The 18,857-nt window shown below is 35.9% G+C and overlaps 2 protein-coding genes across 2 annotated transcripts; one reads left to right on the top strand and one right to left on the bottom strand.

Annotated features, from left to right (window-relative positions):
• The first annotated feature begins 7,525 nt into the window (after positions 1–7,525).
• Positions 7,526–7,957, top strand: LOC149401248 (uncharacterized). The gene has a single exon (XM_089610636.1). It carries the CDS (start codon positions 7,526–7,528, stop codon positions 7,955–7,957), a length of 432 nt encoding a protein of 143 aa, XP_089466762.1.
• Positions 7,958–9,257: 1,300 nt separating this feature from the next.
• LOC149401247 (BES1/BZR1 homolog protein 4-like) lies at positions 9,258–12,983 on the bottom strand. Its single transcript, XM_089612214.1, has 2 exons — positions 12,560–12,983; positions 9,258–10,199 (listed from the first exon to the last, which is right to left on the bottom strand). The coding sequence occupies exons 1-2, from the start codon at positions 12,773–12,775 to the stop codon at positions 9,567–9,569; spliced, it is 849 nt and encodes a 282-aa protein (XP_089468340.1). The 5' UTR covers positions 12,776–12,983; the 3' UTR covers positions 9,258–9,566.
• Between the last annotated feature and the right edge of the window lie 5,874 nt (positions 12,984–18,857).

The raw sequence follows: 18,857 nt of genomic DNA, 5'->3' as shown, positions 1-18,857 counted from the left end.
CGGCTGAGTTCCAAAAGTTGGAAAAAATATTTACAGCCCGATTGCTAAATATAAAACCCAAAAAATAAGGAATCCAGGGATTAAATGTTGTAATCTTCAACATATGTATACTAACCTGTGACGTTCTTGATGATCAAAGAAAATAGAGTGAATAGGAAGATTCCAAGTGCATATATATACACACATATAATACCTGAGTATTTTGGAGAGCCCTTAAGACGGTGGGAGAGCTACTGCAACGATCCCACTCCATTACGTAAGCTCTTTGTTATATGTCCAACTATATACATATACATATACAAATAACTTCACAAAGGCAGTGGAACTACGTTCTCGTTCAAGAAATCTCCTATGTGACCCCTATATACAACTAAGGTCATGTGAGACCCACATACACATACATTTGAAATGTTTTGTTGCCTTTGGAATAGGTATACAATTGAGTTTAATCCATATACGAGCTTTCAATTATATCAACAATACTAAACATATGTTGATACACACATGGGCCTATACTACACAAATTAGTGGCTAACAAAAATTATCTTCATACAAGAAGATAATATATGGTCATTCACAAACATTCACCTGATTAATCATTGGGATCAAATTTTCTTAAAAGGCCAATAATGCCTCACACATACAATATTATATGATGTTTACAATTATATACATTGTTGTCGGCCCGCCGACGACCGACAAGGGCGAAACCGCACCGCCGCCTCCTAGCCGGCCAAGGCCCGTTCAACCGGCACCCGGTCGGCCAAGGACCGTGCAATGCCTCCCGGCATGTTGAGTCCCGTCCGGCTGACTCCCGGCTGGCCAGGGCCCGTCCAGCCAACTCCCGATCGGCAGCCTCCCGGCCGGCGCAAGTCCCGTCCGGCTGACTCCCGGCCGGCCAGGGCCCGTCCAGCCAACTCACGGCTGGCAGCCTCTCGGCCGGCCCAAGTCCCGTCCGGCAGACTCCCAGCCGGCCACGGTCCGTAAGGTCAACTCATGGCCGGCAGCCTCCCGGCCGGCCCAAGTCCCATCCGGCAGACTCCCGGCCGGCCAAGGACCGTCAGGTCGACTCCTGGCTGGCAGCTTCCCGGCCGGCCCAAGTCCCGTCCGACAGACTCCCGGCCGACCAAGGCCCGTCAGGTCGACTCCTGGCTGGCAGCCTCCCGGCCGACCCCAGTCCAGTCCGGAAGACTCCCAGTCGGCCACGTCCCGTCAGCACGACTCCTCGCCAGCAGCCTCCCGGCCGGCCCAAGTTCAGCCGATCGATGGCCGACCCAAACCGTCAGCCAGCCAATGGCCGGCCCAAGTTCAGCTGCCAATGGCCGGCCCAAGTTCAGCTGCCAATGGCCGGCCCAAGTTCAGCCGGCCAATGGCCGGACCAAGTTCAGTCGGCCAATGGCCGGACCAAGTTCAGTCGGCCAATGGCTGGCCCAAACCTTCAGCCGGCCAATGGCCGGACCAAGTTCAGCCGGCCTAAACCTTCAGCCGGCCGATGGCCGGCCCAAACCTTCAGCCGGCCAATGGCCGGTCGAAGTTCAGCCGGCCAATGGCCGGACCAAGTTTAGCCGGCCAATGGTCGGCCCAAACCTTCAGCCGACCAATGACCGGCCCAAGTTCAGCTGCCAATGGCCGGCCCAAGTTAAGCCGGCCAATGGCCGGACCAAGTATGGCCGGCCAATGGCCGGACCAAGTTCAACCAGCCAATGGCCGGCCCAAACCTTCAGCCGGTCAATGGCCGACCAAAAAACTCACTCGGCCAAGGGGTCCCCAACACACCCCTTGGTCGCCTATAAATATGGAGGTTCGTCCTCCCCCGAAAGGTAATCCGAAATTGAGTACTGAAACGCTGTCGAACTCATACTTCACTCGTTTCGCTCATCTTTGGCCTGTCACCCTCTAAAACCTATATATTTCACCTCAATCCCACTAATGTTGAGCGTCGGAGAGGTAAACAGAGGCACCCCCCTCTGTTTTCCCTTCCTAGTTCACGGTTCTCTTATCCTTTGCAGGTACGCCGGCGAACTCAAGGACCATTGATAGCTAAGGGGAGACTCGAGATATCGAGTCCGACACGCTCAAGCCAAAGCGAGACCACTTGGTTCGGCCTTGGGTCTAACCGCTTGAGGCTTCTAAATCGTTGTCCGAAAACGAGCGACAATATACATCATAATTCAGAGTCATGCACACAATTTTTCATGGGCTCATATCATCCACAAATTTTCAATAATTCTCTTTGGCCAAAAACACATTACCAAACACACAATATTGACCTAAATTTTTAGGCTCGACATCTCGCTACAAAATTTGTCAAACACATAGTCTTGACCTAAATTTTTGGACTTGACATAATGGTACAAATATGACCAATTAAATGCTTACAGAAAAATAATAACAAAAAATTGTCTAGAAATAATAAAATAACTAACACTTTGTGTTTTAAAATCTAAATTTATAAAATATTGATTTTTCAACACAAAAGGGGACAATTGTTGATACATGAAAATTATATACACGATTATGAAATAAATGGACTGATTTTGGTGGAAATCAATCCAATTGAGGGAAATATTTTTAGATTTGGAGTGGAGTGCTTTACCATTCTTATAGTTGTAATTATACAGATCTAGGAAGGGCAAAATTGGAACTCGCAAATAGTTTTCCTCGATAAATTGAAGGAAAACTCCACCATTTGCAACAACAACGAAAAAACGACAGTAGTCAGAGCAAGAAAGAGGATAAGAACAAGTCTCGATCTTGGATACATAAACATAGAGTTCCGATAAAACCATTTCTAGAAAGAATCGGTTTCCTCCCTCTTGTCTACAAATATTATCCTTTTTGTTCTTAGTGGGTCAAGCTAAGACAATAATTTGGTTTTTAATCTGAGATAAAAGGATAATATTTGTCGACAAGAGGGAGGAAACCGATTTTTTCTAGAAAGGGTTTTATCGGAACTCTATGTTTATGTTTTCAAGATCGAGACTTGTTCTTATCCTCTCTCTTGTTTTTCTCTGGTTGCTGTCGTTTTTTTGTTGTTGTTGCAAATGGTGGAGTTTTCCTTCTATTTATAGAGGAAAACTATTTGCATGTTCCAATTTTGTCCTTCCTAGATCTGTATAATTACAGCTATAAGAATAGTAAAGAACTCCACTCCAAATCTAAAAATATTTCCCTCAATTGGATTGATTTCCACCAAAATCAATCCATTTATTTCATAATCGTGTATATAATTTTCATGTATCAACAATTGTCATGGTTAATATATTTATTAGCATGGTTAATCTTATTAAACGTCAAAGTACATGAGTAATTAACTCTAATTTCCACTATTACAACACTTTTAAAATAAGAAATGAGCTCAAAGAGGTACGATTCATTCTGCTTCGTGATGTTCTCCTTGACCCCTATTTATGGTGGCAGAATGGATATATTCTAAGAAACCATTAGAGTTTCCTTATTCTCTTATATTATTTCCTATTTTGTAGTTAAACATGAACCATTGGATCTTGATTACAAATCTTACTTTTTCTCTCATCTATCATATCAGAACCTAGGATATTATATTTACTTATTTTTCTCATATATTTAAGGAATCTAGATATTTGAGAATAATGAGGAAAATATTTTATTTCCTTATTTAATGGAGAGAATATCTCTACCATTATTATTCTCCTGGATATTATGAATATATTAATGAGAGAGAATAAATGGCAATATCTTATTTCCTTATTTAATGGAGAGAAAATATCTTAACAATTATTATCATATCTCTTATTTATTTAGTTCCCTGATTTCTTTTACATAAATCTAGCAATTAATTAAAGAGAGAATATTGGGTATTTAAACTCATAGTAGGCGCCCACTTAGACTGGTAATGGGCCTAGGAATTTCGAATTTTACAGTGTGCACAAGGCCCAACTTAAAATTAAATTAATTATTTACTTGATCCAACAATAAATAATTAATTCCAAAATAAATGGTTTAATTCAATAAATAGACTAATTTATGAATGAATGCTGCTAATACCTTTTACAGCCGTGAGATTGTAATAATGATTAATATTCATTATTACTAGAGAGTTCTTATCCATCTGTATCAGAGCCGAATTGGAGACTATGGACCTAGTAATAGAAACTCCTACAAATCCGATTAAATAGACGAACCAGTCTTTTCTCTAATTTAATCGATTCGTCAATCTTGGAGATACTTCACAAAATAATCCAAGACTGCACTCTTCTTATCACTAGAATTATATTTTACACATCGCAAGAGTGTTCACTGATATAGTCTGTACATGATCTCAATCCTCCAGGTACAACTCGTATCGAGAAAGGTCAATTATTATGTTATACCCTTCTTGATACATATGAGCCCTACGCACTATTGCTTCCTCAGCGAAAAATTCTTTCGTATTTATTTACTACGAAAGTGTGCACAATCAATCGGTTCTGGAATCAACCATTAGGTGAGTGGACATCGACCTTCTTTCAAGAAGGCTGGATTTCGTATCTGTGAACCACTTTCCGCTCAGATCATATCCTGAATTCCAAAGACATAAGTATTTTGGCATGATAGTAGTCATTAACGAATGAGTCAAAGAACCCAGGAATATAACCTAGAAGTCCGTGATCATTTCAGGATTTAGATTAAATTTCACTGTGACCATCATAGTTACTCTGATTAGTGTATCATAACGGTACTTAAATGACACATCAACGATCAAAGTCTGTCCAGACCATACACTTACAAAAAGTGTAGAATGCTCCCACCAAGTGATCAACCTTCACTTGTGTTCCACATATATGATTTTATATACAACTATCCAGGCATGTATCAATCATCGACCACATTTTAGCTCACCGCCCGAGCTTAGATGCACAACATGTAATTTAGTTTAATATGGATGCTATGGATGATAGTTTTTATTGATTCTCTTTAAAAAACAACCTACAAATCATAAATGCTAATAAAGTAAACTTCTTATCGAATTCAGTATTCATTTATGTTTATTTTATTATCTCCAGTGGACAATATTCCTAACAATAATAAAAAAAATTAAGCAATATCAATTTTTTTCCCATAAATAATTACCAATTTAACTTTAATTGAGCATTTTTACCCACATCTGGTCCAACTTCAAGTCATAACTAGGACAATCAATATGCTTATAAAATAAATAATACTCTTTTTTTTCGCTAAAAATATAATAATACTTCTTTATCATTTGCAGTGAATCAACTTTTTTTTTTCTTTAAGCTCCTTGCAGCTTTGTTAAGAAGAGACATTATTTTGTTTCATGAGAAGAGATTTTCTTTCAATCGTAATGTTGGTTGGTATGAGTTAGAGATAAAGTGAAAAAGACACATCTGTTTGATTAATGTTTCGTATTCATCTTGATTTTGAGTAAGAAATTTGTGTTATTTTGAGTAAGAAATTTTGAATGATAACTTATAAATGTATATAAATTTGTTGACTCGCGGTGTTATATCGGTGCCTCTTTTTTTGTTCAATCATGTTGATTTTGATGATTTGTGGTGTATAAATTTATATGAAGCATGTACTCGTTACCATAAATACATTTTCTTCATAGTATATTACAAATATTGAAGACATAAATGTTTACAATTACAGATAATTTATAGACATACATACCTACAATTATCAAAATTGTAGACATACATGCCTACAATTGCATAAATTGTAGATATACATGTCTATAATTATCGAAATTGTAGACATACGATTGATACGAGCTAAAAAAATCTAACGCTAAAGAAAAAAAAACATCTAAGGCTAAAGAAAATTTTCCTCTGTATTTTCGGTGATTAATTTCGAGGAAGAAAAAATGAGGGATTTGAAAATGACGAATTAAGGCTAAAGAAATTGTAGACATACATGCCTATAATTTCATAAATTTATAGACATACATATCTACACTTATAGAATTTTGTACACATACATGTCTATAATTACAAAAATTGTAGACATATATGTATACAATTAAAGAATTGTAGACATGTCTACAATAAACACACATGTCTACTATTACAAATATTCTAGACATACATATCTATAAATACAGAAATTGTAGACATATATATGTCTACAGTTACAGAAATTGTAGACATGCATGTCTACAATTACATAAATTGTAGACATGTGTACAATTAAAGAAATTGTAGACATGTGTACAATTAAAGAAATTGTAGACAAATATGTCATCACTCTTTTAAGTTCAAAAATGGCAAATAAAATATCGTGACATTCCAAATAAATGACTTGAATGAAATTGATCTCTTTCATAAATATGAATGTGAGTGTACACCATTCAATGAAGTTTCTAAAACCAATCTTTTTGGGTAGATAATACGATTTCATAACTATGTTTATAGAATTTCATAACATTATCTACAAACATTGATATTCACGATATTGATGTCAAACAAATTAATCAATTTGTTATCACATTTACAAAAGCCCTAAAATTTCCTTATGAAGATGGATCTTAATTACTAAGATCATTCGTCATCCCACTCAATCGTATTAATATCATAGAGGCTATGTTGGTGAGTGCTTGTAGTTTCAGAATACTCTATAGGTCAACCAATTAACACAGACGGCTTTTCGGAGGAGACTGTCATGAACATCCCAGACAAAAAAATATAAAAGAAACAGTTTTAAAAGCATAGTATAAAACACAAGATTTTATGTCACACCTGATTGTTCTCCACCATCATAATATGGATTGTTGGGCTTTAATTTCCAGAAGTATAAATTGAAAAAAAAAAACTAATAAAGCCCATTTACCTCATTTTTTAATTTGGGCTTTAATTTTTAGAAGTATAAAATGAAAAAAAAACAAATAAAGCCCAATTACAATACAACATATGAACAACGAGTTTAACAAGTTTTCAGAAGGATTTCTCTTCTCTTTCTCTGCATCTGGAGGCATTAGAAAAAATGGACAGCAGCCAACAAAAAAATGTTGGAGATAAAGGTATGGACTTAATTTATTATATGTTTGAGTCATTGTGTATCATTTTCTTTAAAAGTATCAAATGGGTATTAATTTATCATTTATTTTTGTCCATTTCTGCTGACATTCATTTATGTCTCCACATCAAATTTATTGTTTCTTTGAAATTTTTTTGTATTAATTTTTTTTAATTGATTGTGTTACTCAGCTATACTTTATAATTTTTTTATGTAGTAGTTGAGACAAGTTTGTTGAAGTATTTCAAGCGCAAGGCTGAAGACTCTTCTATACCTAATGTCAGAGAGAATAAATCTAGTAAAGTGGATTTCAATCCGGCCGAATTGCAAACTGATCCCGGATTGCGTACTCTGATTTTTTAGTATCATCCTAATATACGTGATCAAGTTCGTCGAGCATACACTAAAATAGGCCCTTGTCAGCCTCGAGACCATTCGTTTCCTTTGTTGAATTTTGGGAAACAGTCAAGACGGTACAGTGTGGCTTGCTTTGATGAATACTCTAATTGGATAGAATATAGTAAAGATAACAATGCTATATTTTGTCTTTGTTGCTACTTATTCAAGCCAAATGTTGGAGGCCAAGCGGGTGGTGATGCATTTGTTGGAAAAGGGTTTCAAAATTTCGAAAAAAAAGAAAAAAATTCAAGAACACGTTGGAGGTCCATCAAGTTCTCACAATCAAGCGTGGATAAAGTATGAAGCCTTGAAGACTGAAAAGCAACATCTTGAAGGAATGTTTGCTAGGCAAACTGAAAATATTCACAATGAATATCGACGGAGATTGGAAGCTTTGGTTGATTGTGTTCAATTTCTGTTAAGACAAGGGCTTCCATTTCGCGGTGATGATGAATCTGAGAATTCAAACAATCGAGGTAATTTTATTGAGCTACTACAGGTTCTTGCTAACCATGATTCCGACATCAAACAATCAGTGTATATCCTCTGGTTTACCGACTTTTGACATGAGCCTTGATTTTACCCGTGGCTACTGCCGGAGTTGAAAGAAGATTTTCTGCGATGAATTTTGTGAAGAACAGGCTACGCAACAGACTTGGAGACGAGGTGTTGAATGATGTTTTAATTGTATACATTGAAAAAAAATTATTTGATAGTCTTGACAATGAAGTTATTATGCAACACTTCCAAAGGATGAAAACTCGTAGAGGAAAACTGGCTCCGTCCCTATAGCATATATGGTTTTCTCAACCAAGAGACATGATAGACTCAAGAAAGACTTGAATATATAATTCTTTAATGAATTGTGGTCGATCATAATACAACATTGAGGATGAGGCCCGGCGTTCGTGAAGCGCTGGAGCGATCGGAGAAGGAGATGGAGACAGGTGGCGGAGCTTTTTCGGTGGGAGCGGTGAAGCTTGTCGTGGCAACGAAACATGGACTCCCGTCGCCGGCCGAGCCTCGACGACTTCTTGGGCTCCGGCGAGTAGCTGTTCATGGCTCTAACATAGGATGACTGTACGAGGGTTGTGGATTGGTGGCGGCAATGATGACGATAAATTGATAGGTGAAGGGTTTTTTTTCTGATAAAAATCAGAGAGAGAGAGAGAGAGAGTAATTATTATGATAAATTTGTATTTGTTCAAATGGTTACAAGTGTCTAAAACCATACTTTGGTTTATTTTTATTTTATTCAAAAATATTAAACTACTAATAGTACTATGTCAAATCCATTGTTACTACTCAAATAGCATGATCGGGCAAGTGGTCAAGTGCTATTACTAAGATATATCTATATCTGTTATAAAATAAAAAAAAAATAAAAGCTTCTTTTAAAACACTTGTGGTTGTTCAAATTTCACTAATGCAATTCGAATTAGAGATTTGCTATATCCTCTACATTTGTGTGACTGTCAACTCATTCGATAAGTACAAATGATAAAAGCCCAGCAATAACGGACTAACAATTTTAACTTTTAGCACATCTACAAAAAAGAGAGGGGCAAAAACGGGTTTCAATCTCTCAACCAGACAAATAAGGGCACCGAAAATGGTTAGGAGAGTAGGTCAAAAGATGGAAAGAAAACTATGATAAAAAAAATGGAAAGAAAATAATATTAAAAATCGGGTCCACCACAATTTAGTATGTCTCCTAAGTGCTTCTTCTTTCATTTCATTTCCTTTTTTTTTTTCCTTTTTCCTTTTTCCTTTTTCCTTTTTCCTTTTTCCTTTTTCCATTTTCTTCGAGTATATTCTCATGCCCACCATTCATTAAAGTAAAAAAAAAAAATCGAATGAAAAAATAGTCAAGAAGAAATCATTGTTAAAGCCAAACCAATTTGTTTGCAACAAAAGCTTATAGTCCACATTGGCTCTCTTCACATTCGGATTCGGTCATGTCTTTGTTACTGGCAGATACAAATAGAAATGAAATGCAACTAAATCCATACATGCTGTGACAAAACAGCCCTTTCATTCGACTCTCAAGTACAGTTACACAATCAAAACAAAGGTCTGCCTCAACTAACTATACCTCAACCAATCGCGATCACACGTTGATGATCCGAGTCATGTAAACCCGGATTTATTTTGACAGCGATGGACGGTGGTGATTACCTGCTTCTGGAGGTGGCACTGCCGAGAGTGAGCTCGAGGTCGTCGGATCCGCACTCCTCGTGAATCCTCTCGCCTTCCCAGGGCTTGACGAGCCCCGAAGGCGACACGTGGCTCCCGAAGGCGAAGTCGTCCCCGATGGCCTCGGCCATGGGGACGTCGGAGCCGGAGGGGAGCGCGGGGGAGCACGCCCCGCTCTGCCCCGGGGTCCACGTCATGGGGCGGGGCCCGCCAAAGGGGTTGGCGGAGACGAGGCTGAAGGTGGGGGAGGTGGGCCCGCACTGGGGGAGGCGGACCCCGGAGAACCACTCGCGGTCGACAGCCTGGCGCCCGGGGCTGGGCGGGGTGGACAGCATGTTCCAGGGCGTGCGGGCCGTGGGGGAGCTCAGCGGAGGCGTCACCGGAGCGCTGATCGACCCGCCCAGTTGGTGGGACGACGACGAGAGGTTCTTCAGCCACGGGATGAGGGAGTTGCAGTGAGAGGACGAGGCCGGGCTCGGGAACGAAGAAGACCCCGGGCTCGGGTTGTATGACCCGCACGGGCTCGGGTTGTACGACCCGCACGGGCTCGGGTTGTACGACCCGCATGGGCTCGTTGCCGCCGACTCCATTCGCTCCGGAGGCTTGCATCCCTGTACACAGGGACGAAGTCAGGATTTCACTTTAGGGGATCTAATTTATAAAAAAAAAATTCAAGGGGGCTAATTTGTAAATTTCATGGGTAAAAAATTGTAAAAATAAAATGAAAAATAGGTAAAAAGTGCAAAAAAAAAAAAAAATTGAGGGGGGCTATAACCCCCCTCAGTTATACCTGCTTCGTGCCTGCCTGTACATCAACACATCATCAACAATGCCCACCTCCAAGGCTATATATGTGTTGCTACTTGATCAAAGTGTATAACTTCCGGTTCACTTCTATTCGACTAGTTCGTGCAAATTATTCCATCTAATTATTAAATTCTAACATAAATTGCCAACGTAATAAATATTTTTTTAAAAAAAATTAGGTAATTAGTCAACTAAAACGTTTGAAATTACTATATAGTTAACGTTTCATAAATTTTAAGTAAATAACCATAAAGATAACGTGTCATTCCTGATTTTCCATTTTACTGAAATAAAAGGGTGAGATATTCATGTCAATTTACACGTGTAAATACATGGGCGTGACTATTTATCTAAGATTTACGAAACGTTGGCAATATATCAATGTGAAGCTATGAATATAACTATATACCTAATGAACCCTATTTTTTATATTAATTTTAACCAATCTTAAGCTTCTTTTTTTTTATATAAATTATTAATTTCACTAGGCTATTTAGATAGGGGACAATTATGACAGTTGATCAATAGTCCACCCTCTTTTTGAAAATAAATTTTATTAAGAAAATAACTAATTAGACCGAAGTAAATTAAATTACGTATTTTAGTTAATTTAATTTATTTTGGTTTGGTAAGTTAGTTTCATAATAAAATGAAACTTTGGCTAAAATATTAAAAGAATTTAAAAAAATGGTTAGTTGCAACAAATTTTTCATTTATAGTAATTATCAAAATTAAAAAATAGACAAAAGTAATATGAATAATTATAAAAATAACATGAACCCGTAGTGAAAGCAAAGTAAATAAGCTAAGATTGAACTAAAAGTTACTCTAATCAAATTAACTTATGTATTGATTGCATTGAAATTATAAATTAATAAATAAAATAAAACAATGATTATAATTGATACCGAAACACCTTTACACTGTTGTTTTATAGAAATTTTGGCCAAACTCATTATAACGTTCAAGTTCTTTTAAAAAATTCAACAACTCAGTAAAGAAAAAACTCGTTACACTTTTAGGAGCAAGCGGTAAATTCATTAAAAATTAACTAATTTGAGATATATGTATGTATACTGTCGGGACAAGTTTAAATTTAATTTTCTATAAATTTATATTTCTATTATTTAAAATTTTAACTTCTAATTTTATTAATTTATTACTAAAACTTAATTTCTTACTATAGTCTCTAAAACTTAAAACAAAAAAAACTTCTAATTTCGATCCTTTCATTCCGTGACAATTATGAAACTTTCCTTTTATTTCGCTTATGTTATGGATGAACTAGAAGAATTTAAAGTTATTTATGGACGAGTTTAAAACTTTTGAGTATAAAATTTATAAAATCTGAAAATTTGGTGACAAAGTAGTACAATTTTAGGTGCCCAAAACGGATGATTGGCCTCTCATGAATCATATGACGCATAATCTATAGGCATATTATTGAGGAACTATACGAAAGAAGACGTTGTAACAAATGCGACTTGGCATTGATCTCGAGAAAGGCTCTGCCACTTTGAACGAAGAAAGTAAAAGGCCTCACCAACCAGCTAATACTAAATCTGTGGCACTGAAAAGAGAACAACAAGAAGAGCACGAATTTCCAAAGTACCCTCATCCGTCCTCGAAAATCCCGAACCCAATCTAGTTATTTCGAAGGACATTTTCGTCCTTCGAGATCGACGTGGTTATTACGACTGAGTTAAAGAAGAAACGCATAGAGGAGAATCTGGCGCTTTTTCACTATCACGCGTAAAAGCCATTGCTAACGAATCCAAAAATAGAGCAAAATCCCATAGAGCGAGAGCAAGTCCTCAATTCTCTATCTCACCTCTCACTAGATCTAAAGTGTGCCTACACTTAAAGAGAGAGCCGAAAAGCAAAAAAAAAAAAAAAAACAAACAAACAAAAAACAGCTCCAACAAAGCAGACAAGACTAACGTGCGCACTGCCCGCGCCGGCACACGTTAGCAGTAAACAACCGCTCTCAGCTAACATGCGCCGATCCCGGCAATCAATAAAATCTCGCAAAACGCATTTATAAACACACACACACACGGTATAAACGAAAAGAAAAACAAATTTTCTAATAAAAAACCAAATAGTTATGTGTTATGTGTATGTATATAATAGTCTGATTTAATTGGACTAGTTGTATATTTACCTTGCGATAAGTAGTGCCATCGGGTTCGACGGACCAACCGGCGTCGTTGCAGAGGGCTTTGAGGACTTCGTTGTTGTCGCAGTGCTTCGGGAGCTTGAAGTTTCCGTACATTCTCAGGCCGGAGAAGATCTTCGCCGCTATGGCTCTCCGTCGCCTCTCTCTCCTCTTGTTGTTCTCTCTCTCCTTCCACGTCGGAAGCCTAGCCCCTGACGTCATCTCTCTAGCTCTCTCCAGCAAGACGCGAAACTATATAAGTATATCAGTATTGATATTTATGTATGAACGCGATTCACATCCATTGTTGATCGGGTTAGCGAGTACGTGAATCGGTGAGTTCGGACTGGGTCGAGTTCGCCGGAGAACCGCCCGTAAGAACAGAGTGTGAGAGAGGAGAAATGGAAGACTAAAGTTCGGGATTAATATAGAAATTAGAAGGGTTAAGAAAAAGTGACAGAGGAGTGGATAGTCTTTGCCCACATGCGCTACTCAATTTACCACTCTGCCACTGTTACGTGGGGAATAACTCATTCTAATTTGATTACTTTTCATAAAAGCCTTTGTTAAAAGCAAATTCCATTTAAGCCCATTTTTATTTATTAGTAGTATGTTGAGAGCTTAGCTAACAAGAATACCTTATAATACGAGGGAAAAAATTGGCATGTCAATTGATGAGTCAATGCTAAAAATAAATCATAATATTAATCAATAAAATAATCACTTTTTTCTTTGCTAATTTAGTATGAACTCGTGTTTAGCTTTCCTTTAATTAATGGTCAACAATTCAAACTCATTGAAATTGCAAATAAGCTTTAATTTAAAGTGGTATTAATAATAACTTATAAGTAATTCATTTATCCAAAGGTGAAACATTTTATTTGGTAGCTAAAAAACATCCTTATTACATATTCGACTAAAAGTCCAAAAAAACATAAAGTGAGACCCCACTTTTGATCCAAATGAAAACATCAAGGGGCATTCAGGCCATTTCAGTAATAATAAAATAATAATAAAAAAAAGAGTAGCGCGCAAACATTCCCACTAAAAACAAACACCACGTCATCGAGCGCTATGGATAACGGATCTGGTAAAATAACCGTCAATGTGACAAAAACGTGACATTAAGAGACACGTGTCGCATCAGCAAATGAGTTTTTTTGTAACCGTTTATTTTTCACGTTCCGTTTATCATCCACGTATAGTTGAAGTAAGAGAAAGAGACAATCGGCGCACGTGTGAGAGGAAGACTAACGTGAGAAGTTATGACGTGGGCTGGTGGGGGGCATGACAATTGGAGCGGACTCGCACTTCATTTAGTCGCACACCCGATCAACCATCCGGGCCCACACATTTTTTATTCAATATTAACTTTACAATAAATATATCAATCCAAGTAACTCATCATAAATTATCTGTTTTACACAAGAAAAAAAAAAATGCCGTTTCGAGCTTCTTGACTCATGGAAAATCGACATGTCGACGAAAAAACGAACGGAAAAAATGTAGAAAATGACAAATAAAATGTCGTTTTCAAATGCCGTTTTCGATGGAAAATCGAACGGAAATAATGTTTACTAATATATTAAAAAGATAATACAAAATCATATATATAATAATATTTTGGATTTAATACCTATAATAATTTTCATGGGTTTAATTGTAAAAGTGACGGAAACATGTTTTCATATTGTTGTAAAGTTATTTTGGATTTCAATAAGAACGGAAACATGTTTTCGTATTGTCGTAAGTTATTTTGCACAATATCTTATGATCTTTAATAGTATTAATATTTTTATATTTTTTTCTTAAATACGGTAATTACAGTGCAATCGGCAATATTTGGCACAATTTTTTTCTGAGTTGACACAATTTCAAATGGTAATATTTGATATGTCATTCATTATGTAATTGGCAAGTTTTCATTAAATGCAATGTGTCAGTTTTGATATTGACGTTTACACTTTACATACAAAAAAAAAAAGAGTAAAGAAAACCAAGTCCAAGTTTTCTCTTTCTTCTTCAGTCATCTTCATAAACCACGCCACCACCACCATCTTCATTTCTTCTTCTTCTTCTTCAATACTCAAGCCAATTTTAAAAACGAAAGTCGCCGAAACGACACGCCGTTTCCCGAAAATTCGCTCGGCATAAAACGACGAAACGACACCTTAGCCAATCGTCGGCCGTTGACCCACCAAAAACGAATTTCCCGGCGAAAATTCGGGAAATTCGCCAGCATTTTTTTCCTTGGTTTTACATAGTTTATTATATATTATATGGTTTAAGAGATTTGTAACTAATTAGGCCACTTTAAATATGTTATTTTTTATCTAAGTTACTTTTGACAATTTTTAGGGATATAGCCAAATGGCTTATGTGGCAATAATTAAGGTCTGATTTGCCCTGATTTATTAACAAATTCGTCACTTTCTCTCTCTAATTTTTTTCAAATAATTTTGTTTGCATCAAAAATTCGTATATTTCTCATACGAACTCGAAATTGAGTGATTTCAGATCCTACAAATTCGTGGCGTCGAGATCTTCAAAAATAGACCCATTATGTTTGATGAAAAATTATGTTCAATGCATCATAATGTTTCCATTTATTTATTTTATAAAATTCAGTTATTTCTATATTTAAGGTAGTAACGTGATTTTTCTACATCTATGGTATTAAACATGATTTTTCATTAAACACAATGAATCTATTTTTGAAGATCTCGGCGTCACGAATCCGTGGGATTTGGAATCACTCAATTTCGAGTTCATATGAGAAAGATACAAATTTTTTAAGTTTTGATGCAAAAAATATTATTTGAAAAAAATAAGAGAGAGAATGTGATGAATTTGTTAATAAAGGCAAATAAGACCTTAATTATTGTCACATAAGCCATTTGGCTATATCATTAAAAATTGTAAAACGTAAACTAAAAACAAATTTCATAGTTTCATTTTGGCTATTTTGCTACACTGCTCATGGTTTAATATGACTTAATAATTCAAAAAAATATCCCTAAACTAACTCGGTACTTTCTTTGATTGGTATTTTTTTTTTTTTTACAATTGGATTGGTTTGAATTTTAAAAATAAAAAATTATCTATCAAGTCAGATTGATAGACATGAAAAAATTGACCATTCCAATTTAATTGCATCCCTATCTAATGTTTAATGATGAAAACTCTTCTATATACAAGTGAATCAAACAAAGAAATTATCAGTGATTGATCCGTCGAAGTGCGAATATTACATAGTTTATTACATATTATACATGTATGATTAAGTATGTATTGTTAAACAAAAAAAAAAAAAAACCCCTCTCGGATTTCAATTACAAAAAAACTCTCTAAGAATCAATTTAATAACAATAATCGGATAAAGGTTTTTATTAAACGATGTGAAGAGTTTCTACTATAAAATGGGTTAAGAAATTTGAGATTACGAACATCGCATGACTTTTGAAAATGTATAATTTTCAGATAGCATTATTATTATCACCATAATTGGATATAGATCAACAATGTGTTAGTTCCTATACATAGAAGACAAAAATGTACATTCAATTTTGCTCGTGTAGTATGCTATTATAAATTATGAAAAAAATCAATCAATGGTGGTCCACCGACCACCCTCTGAAGAATTACTTCTAAGTCAGAAACATATAAAACTGTGAAATACCAAAAAAATTGGAGTTTACCACATTGATACCTGTAAAGAATCCCATGATGCAAAAAACGGTCCGACCCAATTAAAAACATCATGAAAATCAAAAGAAAACTACGGTTTACTGCAATCCTAAATAAAATTATAAATAAAATAAATTAAAAATAAAAGTAGCTTCTTATTTTATATTATCAAGAGAAAATCAAATAATTTTTTATATTATGAAAATCTATCGGTTTCTTTCCCGGAAAATCCATGGTAAACTATTAGAGTAGATGATATACCCATAAATCTCATGGTAACGGTAAACGATAACTCTAACCTTGCTTCTAATAGTCTACTTTTATCGGGACCCTGAAAGACGATTAATTTATGTTAAGTCAATTTATGACATCGTTTGACATAGCTTTGTTTTTTTTTTAAAAAGTGCTTTTAAAACTGTTTTTTTAACTGACAGGTGTTTATAAACTGTTTATAAAACAGTTGTTGCTGGTAACAAAAGCTGATTTAGCGTTTGGTAAAATAAATATATTATAGTAAAAAGACTAAAATAAACATGTTCTAAAAAAAAAACTCTCTTATGTATCCTTTATGAGGATATTACAGTAATTTGTATAGTAAACTTAAAAACACTTTTTCTAAAAGCTAGGAATCGTAGCTTTTCCAACTCATGTACAAAATCTAAAATCGTTTTTAAAGTTTTTTGTAAAAATAGTTTTGCCAAACACTAGATAAACAGTTTAGTTTATTCTAAAACAAAAACAGAGCTTTTTAATCTCAACCAAACGCAGCCTATAACTCCACTGTTTAACACGCATGAGCAAAAAAAAGTACTTATCAAAAGCTAAGAAAAGGGTAAGCAAAATGGCTAATTTTAACTTGCCAAGTCTAATATTTAAAATCCATGCATTACAAGTTTTGCATACAAAAAGCTAATTTTAGGCATGTTGCTGTTGGGCACTTCACAAAATACTTTTCAACTAAAGAATAAATTTCAGAATTGAAAATTGATGTACCAGCCTAGTATATAAACAAGAATAATTAGATGGACTAGCCAAGTTAAAACGTTGAGATTGCATATTAGCCAACGTTTATATTTATTTTTGATAAATAACCAATTTCGCTGACGTGACGTTTCAACCAATATTTTTATGTCGGAAATACCCCTGATGCAAACACGTTTTATTTGAAGAAAAAATCATATGAATAAACATATGATTATCCAAATATATTGCATGATTTCAGGGATTAATATCAACAGATTTTGTGAAGTAGCCAAATATATTGAAAATATTTATCTCTTTTTTTTTGTCTTCATTTGTTATTGGTGGTGTAGGTGATATAGTTATTATATGTCATTATTTTGGAAAGGAAAATGATGAAAACAAGCCATTATTTTTGTCAACATGAATAAAAAAAAGAGGGGATTTGTAAAGAATATATTTTTTAAATTTCGTAGAATAAATCGAATAAATGATTCAGAGTGGAGCGTTGGACAGAAGGATCCATAATCCTTTGCTGCCAGTGTCCGGAACCAAATCGCTAGTCTCGGCGGCAACGGACGAGAAGAAGATGAAGAGTGAGTCGGTGGTGGTGAATCCACCTCCCGCCATCCGAGAATCTCGAGGACTCCCTAGAGTCGACGCTTCCCTCATCCTCGGCTTCCTATTCACCGACTCCTCTACCATCGCTGAGCTCATGCTCATGGATGACTTGGCGTCGCTCGTGCTCAACCGCGAAGTCAGATACACGACTCGACGTCGCTCGTCATCGACCACGAAGTCAGATTTGAGCCGCCATTGTCGAGTTCATGCTTGTGTATGACTCGTCATCGCTCGTCTTCAAACACAAATTCAAATCCAATTAAGAACAGTAAGTCTCCCTCTCTCTCTCTCTCTGTGACATGGAATTGCTTTTTCGGTGAAGTCGAGGTGTTCGATTTTTCTACATCGATCGCTAGACCCTAGACCCGATCAATAAAACCACCTAAAGCGAAAAAGAGGAACAAAATTTCCATCATTACAACATTTATCTACTTTAATGTTAGTAAATTTGTGTTGATGATTACTAAAGCGGGAGACAAAGAGGAATGGAATATCAAACATTTATTTGCGTTAATCCGTGTTAATTTGTGTTAATGCATGTTAATTCGGTTTATTTATGTTTATTTCGTAAGTAATTCAGGTTACTTCAGAATTATTTCATGTTAATTCGGAATTAATGCATGTTAATTATGTTTATTCGTATTAATTTCAATTTTTTAGGAGAATTGGCGACTCTATGTCTCCGGTTAGAGAATTGGCGGTTCGAGACGGATTGGTGGTGAAGATCGGCAGAAAATTGCGCAAGTTGACTTGGCGTTGAAGACCGGAGGGGAAGATCAACGGTGAAGATCTCGTAATATCTTCTTAAATTTTTTTTAATTTATTAATGAAAGAGTTATTTATTGTAATATTTTTCATCTATTTATTTATGTTTGTTAACTAATTTATATTTGGTAACCCTTCATTTGAAATGAAGGGTATTATTGTCTCTTCAAGTGGGTTTATGTGGTTTATTGGTTATTGTACAAAATAAATCTAACGTTGGCTATTTTGACAATTTTTATGTTTCAAATTGACTATTATACTCAAACTCCCT

The sequence above is a fragment of the Urtica dioica genome, chromosome 4, assembly GCF_054948205.1.
Source record: "Urtica dioica subsp. dioica isolate 48M chromosome 4, U.dioica_male_clone48M_v1_H2, whole genome shotgun sequence".
Taxonomy (NCBI): Eukaryota; Viridiplantae; Streptophyta; class Magnoliopsida; order Rosales; family Urticaceae; genus Urtica; species Urtica dioica.
The sequence above is the reverse complement of the archived record's forward strand: the minus strand, read 5'-3'. Positions and strand labels throughout refer to the sequence as shown.